Here is an 8386-nt window from a genome sequence, read left to right on the forward strand (position 1 = left end):
ACATACACACACGCACACTCACACACACACACACACACACACAGAGGCCATGTCTTGTTTAAGGTGCTGTTCAGCTCTGTGTGTTAGCAGACACTCAGGCTTTGGTCACCACAGCTCCTCTCTCTCTGCTTTGTCAAACCCGCTGCCCGCACAGCCATGTCTAAAGAGACCAACCAGAACTGGTCTGAGATCAGTAGCTCCAAACGCCCTCACTGACTCCCTGTATCTCTTGTCTGGTACGTCTTTAACTGGGAGCTCTTGGTCTGCTCCACCTACCGTCAGTGTGTGTGTATCACTCACCGAGAAGACAAACACCAGACATATCTCCTCTCACTCCTCTCCTCATCATCACCCCCCCTTCCCTCCCTCCTTCGTCTGCTCACACACCCCCTCACTACATATCGGGGGGAATTTCGGGGGAACCGGTAATTTAAAAAAAAAAAAAAGGATCGCCCCCACGTCTTTTTCGCCCACGGCGTTCCACTTAACCTGGGAGACTGCGGAGGAGGGCTTTTTTTCAGGCCCCGCGTCAAGCCTGCGCCTCCACAGGAGAATCTAACCTTTGGGAGACAATGTGGCCAGTCTCTGCCTCCTCAAAGACTCCTTTGTCTCCGGGAATACTCTGATCGGAAAACCGATACACAAGGTGGCAGGTTGATTTTTTTCTTCCTCTTTATAACCCCCCCCCCCCTCCCTCCTCCCTCCTCCCTCCTCTCTCCTCTCTCCTCCCTCCTCTCCTCACCACCATCCATCTCCCTCCTTTCTTTTCTTTTCTTTTAAGAGGATTGAGGTGGCAGGTTTTTTTTGTTTTTTTTTTTAAAGCACCACCTCTTCTCTCTCTCTCTCTCTCTCTCTCTCTCTCTCTCTCTCTCTCTCTCTTATCTTTGTAAGAGACAGGAGACTGTTTTTTGTGTGTTAGTGGGTTTATGGAAACTGTGTTAGTTGAGCAGAGGGTGTGAGTGGGTGCTGATGACACATGCATTCCTATATGTGTGTTCACCTATGTAACGTCAGAGGAGGAAAATGGCCTTTGTGTTATGGAATCGTAGCGTTTCATCCATCTTACATCGTATTCATGGTCCATGTAGTTCATTCAGTTTTGGCTGCGCAGTGCTTTTAACGACAGACATAGTCAAAAAGCGGTTTTAGGTTCGCTCGAGCCCCAGTGACAATGCATGAGGAAACATTACCATGGAAAAAAAAAACCTCCCTCTGACTTAAATTGAACAAACATTTAAATTTCAGTGTCCCAAACTGACCCTTAGCCCAAACTGTCCCCTGTCCTGGTGTATGGCAGTACATAACAGTATATAATGACCACGTATTACATAATGATTGTAAAGTCTGCATGTTAAGATGTGCATCAGAAATGGTGATTTGTATGGAACTACAGTATACAGTTGTATTTTCAACAAGAGGCTCAAAATTGGTGGTAGTTTTTTTCTTTTTTTTTTGTACAGATAAGAGGAGAGTAGCGCAGGTTGCCAATGTCCTGAAAAAGAGTACTAAACTGTTTACGACTTTTACGAGGGAGAAGATTTATACATGGACACAAATGTATATAGTAGCATGTGTAAAGCTGTTATTTTGTAGGACACTGGCCTGACCTGTGTTTATTCTTAGTAAGATAGCTACTCAGGACAGATTTTTTTAATATATATTTATATGTACACTTTGCTACATAGCTCTTCTTTGTTGTTAAAGTTTTTCTTAATAAGTAATTTCTTTTTTTATTTATTTATGTTTAACCTGACAACTTCCAAACTAAAAATGTCAGTGTAGTTATGCAATCTCTTTTGGAACCGCACTCATGTTATAATACATAAAAACTGCTTAATGTTTGCAAGTGCAGTAACAGAGACCAGAACAGTTTTCCAGTCTGGCCAAGGGTATTCCAGTCTGGCCAAGGGTATTCCGATAACAATAACAGAGACCAGTTTTCCAGTCCAGCCAAGGGTACTCCCAGTACAAGTACATTGCTCTCTCTCTCTCTCTCTCTCTCTCTCTTTGTCTCCCTCCCTCTCTCTTTCTCTCTTTCTTCATCCAGAGACAGTTTCTTTCCCACAGGGTCAGCACTGGAGGGTTGGAGCAGGTGTCTGGGGGCTCAGGCTGGTGTTGAAAGGTTAGCAGGAGACACAGCAGAATGACGTTTGTCCTCTCTTTGACCCAGCGGCCTGCCCTCTGAGCTCATCGCTGCAGGTTGTCAGATCTGGCCCCAGTGGGCAGGGACACAGTGTGAGAGTCTTGGCCTTTGCATCACAACTTTGGTTCAGATAACTGAAAGACACTTTCTCCTTAAAACAAGCCAATAAGGAAAAAGGAGGGACACGGACAGTTAAAGAGGAGAAAACCAGATTAAAGAGAGAGCAGAAAGCGAGTGAGAGAGAGAGTGTGTGCGTGTGTGGAGAAAGAGAGAACAGCGGCCTAATTGGGCCTTAGCAGTTGCAGCAAACTGAAGAGAGAGAGAGAGAGAGAGAGAGAGATCTAGAAGAGGGGTGTGAGGGAGCAGAGTGAAAGAGAAAGAGAGGGAGATAAGGTAAAGAGCAATGGCGTGATGGAGGGAGGGAGGGAGAGAGAGGAGGTGGAGGAGTAAAAGAGCTCCATAGGTCTACCAGTGCTTTGAGTAACCAATACCTCCACCCTGGGCCTGTGCCTTCACAACCTGTTCTCTGGAGCGGAGGAGAGGAACGGAGCGAATGATGGAAAAGGGGAGGGAGGGAAGAAAAGAGAGGGATGAGAGGTTGAGAGAGGGGGGGGGGATGAAAAGGGGTAAAGAGGATTTCAGGTCCTGGTAGCCTTTGAGAAACAGTAGCCTTGGCAAAGACTGCGTCAGCCGCGTTCAGAGAGGGAGGTAGGCGATACGAGAATTGACGAAAGGGAAAAATGGATGGTGGGAGGGAGGGATGGAGGTGGTCGAGCTGAGGGGAGGAACAAAGAAAAAAAAATTGTGTATACAGATAACGGAAAGTTCTGAGTATGTTATTGCTCGAACAGACCGGATTAGAAGATGCTGAGAGATTCACGAAGAAGAAACACTAGAACATAAGCTGAGTTAATACCACTTAGCGTAGCCATTTATGATACACTGACTGATACCAGCTTAGCAGCACAGAGTACAGCGACCAGAGCTGTTTAGATGTATGTAGGTAAACCTATGCTATGGGACGCGTATCAAAGCCACGCGCGAGCGGTTTTTAAATGTTAGAAAATGTCACACGCGGCTGTTTGGGAAACGTTAAACTACAAATGTCTCCGAAGATCAGCGTCTGTTTAAACATGTTATGCCTGACTGTGGCTGTTGGTGGGAAGGCTGGTCATTTAATTACGTATCTGTTACAACATTAGAGTAACTTTGTCTATCAAATAAAAGGGCATGTCAATCTTATAATGATTTGCTTGGGAGAGACTAGATGGTTAGGATGTGCATGTAGTATGCATGTATTTTTTTTTTTTTTAAGAAAAACCCCTCATGTCAGTCTCCAGTTATCAAATCCAGATGTCCCCCAAAATTTTATTCCCTGATTATTTTATAGTATCACCCCCCCCCCCCCCCCCCCCCCCCCCCCCCATGATACTGGTAATATGACACTGTGAGTGTACATCATACATTATTACATACATGTATTGTTATAGTCCATTACATTGCATTTTCCATACATTGTTGGGCTGTAAACCTTACTGTTGAGCAGACAAACTGCCCGTAACCCAGCTGTAGCGGACGAGACTGAACCGTGGTTTTTTGTGCGGCATGTCCGCCCTCAAAAGGCCGCTCTAGAACTGAGTGAGGGCTCTTTGGAATCTGTGTTATCAGTACGAATGTGATTTTCCCCTGTTTAGGAGCGCTTAGCGCACTAAATGAGACCTTTGAGTGAAACAGCTTTTTCTCAGACAGAGTGGCACTTTGTACAGAGAGGAGAATTCCCACGACGGGGTCCTGAGAGCTGCGGGCGACTACCTGGACTCAGGGTTGGCATTGTGGGGCAGGGAGACTTTCTGGGCAGGGCTGGTGGAAATTACTTTGATTGGCTTCAATGGTTACCGTAGCTCTCAAAGCGAAGTCTTTTCTCTTCCCGATTTTATTTAATCGTTCCTGGGGTGCCTTATCTGCTTACCCACAATCCCTCTCAGTAGGGAGAAGACAGATTGGGGAGGGAGAGAGAGAGCTTTCTCACGGCAAAGAAACCCTCCGTGCTTTACAAACACACAAGCAAGTACTGAGACACACACACACACACCCAAACACACACCAAAACAGACACTCAGACAGGTATAGAAGTGTACATACACAGACACACTCCTATAGAGAAACAGAGCCTAATCAGATGTGTTGCTCTCTCTGACTCCAAGTACCTCCCCTCTTCCTTTCTTCACGCCGTGTCCCGTTCCCAGTCTGTTTTCTGTTTGAAAAGTTAGTTACATGGAAATTAGTCGTTCAAAGTGGCCGTATCTTTTCACTAGTGGTGAAGCCGATGGAGAACCCAAGACGCTGGCCAATGTCTACTGTTTGTGTTAAATTAAGCGCACACCGTGAATGACCTGAAGGTCAGTCGTAATAACAACAAAACAAAGCTAAATCTTAAAATATCACATGGGAGAGTGTAGGGGTACAGTAGTGTGTTTGGCTTTCTTTGTCTCTGTCTACAAGGATTTTTTTTTTTTTTTTCCTTCTTGCAAATGATCCTTCACTCCCTTCTGCAGTCACGCCACTTTCCAAGGCCTTGAAAACTTCTGGAAAGAACATGAACTGCTGATGCCGACATGTTGACATTTCCACGCCTTTTGTATACCATTACATAAGTAGAACTTCAACAAGAGCTGCTTAGTAACTCTTATCTCTCCAGACCAACTTAGTGATCCATTACAACGGCACCGGCAGTGAGACGGTGATTTGATCTATTGGCTGATGATTTTACATGGATGGTTTTTATAAATTAATTCAGATTTAAATTCAAAATCGGACAACTACAAAAATAACAGAAACACTGTTTTCTGTTATAGTCAGACCTGTGAAGAGAGCAAAAAAACCCCCCAAAAACCCTTTTTGACATGTTTTGGGCGAAAGATAAAATATTGACCATGGACCGTTTGTGTCCTGTTTGTAGCTTACTAACAATTTAAAGGCATGTCAGGAGAGCCAACTGACAGTGTGCCACACTCTAAAAAACCCCACCATTATCAGTAAGACCTGTTAGTGTTTTTACACCATCCACTGATAACCAGTAGGACTGAATTTAACCCATAACTGCTGATAACCAATAGGACTGAATTTAGCCCGTGACGGCTGATAACCAATAGGACTGAATTTAGCCTGTAACTGCTGATAACCAATAGGACTGAATTTAGCCTGTAACTGCTGATAACCAATAGGACTGAATTTAGCCTGTAACTGCTGATAACCAATAGGACTGAATTTAGCCCGTGGCGGCTGATAACCAATAGGACTGAATTTAGCCCGTGACTGCTGATAACGATAGGGCATTGACGCCAACGTGTGTTTATCCACTGGTCTAATCTGTAGTCCTCTATCCACTGTTCTCCCTTCCCCGACCCTCCTCTCTCTTTCTCTCTCCCCCTCTCTCTCTCTCTCGCTCTCTCTCTCTCTCTCGCCCTCTCTCTCTCTCTCTCTATCTCTCTCTCTCTCTCTCTCTCGCCCTCTCTCTCTCTCTCTTGCCCTCTCTCTCTCTCTCTCTCTCTCTCTCTCTCTCTCCCTCTCTCTCCCTCTCTCTCTCCCTCTCTCTCTCTCTCTCATTCTCTCAGGTACCACAGTCTGGTAGAACGGTATGGACGTCTGGAGCCTCTGGCGGACGTGGATCTCCGCCCGCAGCGCAGCGTGCGGGTGGAGGTGCGGTGCGGAGACAAGGTGGAGGGTCTGAAGCTCCGGCTCGAGCAGACGGTGGCCGAGCTGAAGAAGCAGCTGAGGCCCGTGGTGCAGCTGCCGCCCAGTCGGATGCGAGTATTTTACATCGACAGGCAGTTGGGCTACGCCCGCTCGCCCCAGGAGCTACTGTACGGGAGCCTCGCCCTGCACTCTCTGCGCATTCGGGACGGAGACGAGATCCTGGTGGTGCCAAAGAACAACTGAGAGACGCCGGGGCGAAAACAATCTCCGTCGCAGGACGAAGGACCGTAGCTTCTAAGCGGGAAAGGAAACACTTGAAATCCTATGCAGTAAAACAAGGCATTAATCACTGTAGCCATTTCACCTGTCCTTTTATGCATGGAGGGAAAGAGATGGGTCTGTCTTTCTTATGGACTGTTTTTTCTCCGTTGTGGAAGTGTTTGAGAGTAACGCTGGGAATACACTGTACAGATCCCCAAGTCATATGCTGGTCAGATGAACTCACACACTGCATTCGTTCTCTTCGAAATCACAGTTGAAGGGTTATTGTTGACGTTAAGGTGGGCACACATAAGGCGGTCAGCTATCAGGAAACAGCCGAGAGGGTGGCTATTACACCCTCTCCGCTGGACCAGAGAGTTTGTCACATTCATAAAAGCACAGAGAGGTTTACAGACAAAGTTTGCAGGTTCGTCATCTCACATCGCTGGTCCTCTTGCCCTCTGTGCTGCAATTCCTCATTTTCTCACCGTGATCCAGAAAATTCCATTTAAGGTCAAATCATATCAGAGATCACACCGTGTTTCCTCAGCACTAGCCGGTCCTACTGACATACAAAGATTTCCCCCAAAGTAACTAGGGGATAAGATGTTATCTCAACCGCCGCAGAGTCTTCAGTCCAAAAGAGATTAAGCTATGTTTGTTTTTTTTTTCCCCCTGTTGTTTGATTTTGGACCCTTGGTTCTGGAGTCTCAATACCGATTGTAAAAGTGCTTGTGTGTGAGCGTGGGTGCATAAGTGTGTTTGTGTATGGGTGTGTGTGTGTGTGTGTGTGTGTGTGTGTGTGTGTGTGTTGGTTTGGGCAAGTGAGACTGCCTCTCAGGAATAACGCACAATTTTACACCGTTTTTTTAAACCAGATTATAACGAGGAATGTGTACTGTAAAACGCAGTCACGCCATGTGAACACATTCAGTACCTACAACACTCTCACTCATACACTCACATGTTGTCTCTGTCTAATATATGAATGGATACCATAAGCTTATGTCTCAGAAATTCAGGTCTGACTCTCCCAACTGCAGTCTTCTCTTATTTAAACACAACAGTAAATAACTCAATACCACTTCAGCCCTCCTAGCCTTTGGCACTAGCGCTGAAAAACCCTTTAATGGAGAATCGTGTTTTATTAGATTTTTTCACTGGAAGCTCTGGTATTAGTCTGCGTACCTGAGGTGCTTACCCACAGTGGCCTGTTAAGTGTTATGTATTGGTTTGTCCTTGCTGTGGTCCGAGAGAGAGAGAGAAACTTTGGAGCCACCACTGAAACTGAATGAGAGGAAGGTGTAGCAGGCTGGGGGTTGTTGGAGGGTGTCCTTGTCTGTCTTTACATGAATGGAGCAACACAAGTCTTAGACTAAAGAAGGGGGTTTGGGTGGCAGAAAGGAAGGGGGGGGGGGGGCGCAGACAGTGAACCCTCGCTGACTGAGGTAACGACACACCGGCCGCTAAGTCACGGTCACTGCCTTTCCGCTTGGATTACAATAGCTTCACCCCCCCGTCGGAATGAGGCCCCCGCGGGTTGACGTCTCTCTCAGGACCCTGTGTTACATCCACACGCACAGGACCCCCAACAAGGCGTTCTGCTCGCTGTCTGCTGAAACTCACCACCGTGTCTGATCATTGGAAACCCGGGCATGGCGCCTACAGAGACGCTGCCTCTACTGTATCACTGGTGCAAAGTCTGCTAAGAGGTGACCTTGCCTACTCACTGGTTCCTCAATCCTTATTGGTGTACAGGGAGTCAGATTAACCAATGAGGTATACTAGTGAGTGAGCACAGGCCATTTTTTTTGTCCACTGGTGTGTAGCCAATCAGTACCTCTCAACCAAAGACACATTTCTATTGGCTCAGAACAAGAGGACGCGGACCAATGAGAACGAAATGTTTGTCACCAGGGCCTGTGCCATCTTCTGGTAATTTTTTTTTTTAAACAATTTGGGTAAATATTATTTGTGTTATTCTGGTTCAAGCGTTTGATGTGGTTCATGGTGTAATAAATGGTTGTAATAAAATAATTGCGAGGCAAAGGGAATGATATTCAGTTCAACACAACAATTTATGTCACAGATAACTTTTTACTGACTCTTTCTTGGCGATGTTTTTAATGCAAAACAAACTTCTTTATTGTGAATATGCTTTCTTAACAAAACTTGTTAACTTGATACAATATGCCTTAGATTATCAAAGATTTGTAAATGCTCTCAGCTGAGAATTTTTTCCCCATGTGTCACAAAGGGATAATAATAAGGACTACATTGTGGTAT

The 8386-nt window shown here is 45.8% G+C and overlaps 1 protein-coding gene across 1 annotated transcript in view; it reads left to right on the top strand.

The window, feature by feature from the left end:
- Positions 1 to 6726, top strand: part of tbcelb (tubulin folding cofactor E-like b) — an 11596-nt gene extending 4870 nt beyond the window's left edge. The window contains exon 8 of the mRNA XM_030792569.1: positions 5758 to 6726. Coding sequence (XP_030648429.1) covers positions 5758 to 6082 — 325 coding nt within the window. The 3' untranslated portion in view covers positions 6083 to 6726. The remainder of the gene's footprint in view (positions 1 to 5757) is intronic.
- Positions 6727 to 8386: the final 1660 nt, after the last annotated feature.

This window comes from Chanos chanos, chromosome 15 (assembly GCF_902362185.1).
Source record: "Chanos chanos chromosome 15, fChaCha1.1, whole genome shotgun sequence".
Taxonomy (NCBI): domain Eukaryota; kingdom Metazoa; phylum Chordata; class Actinopteri; order Gonorynchiformes; family Chanidae; genus Chanos; species Chanos chanos.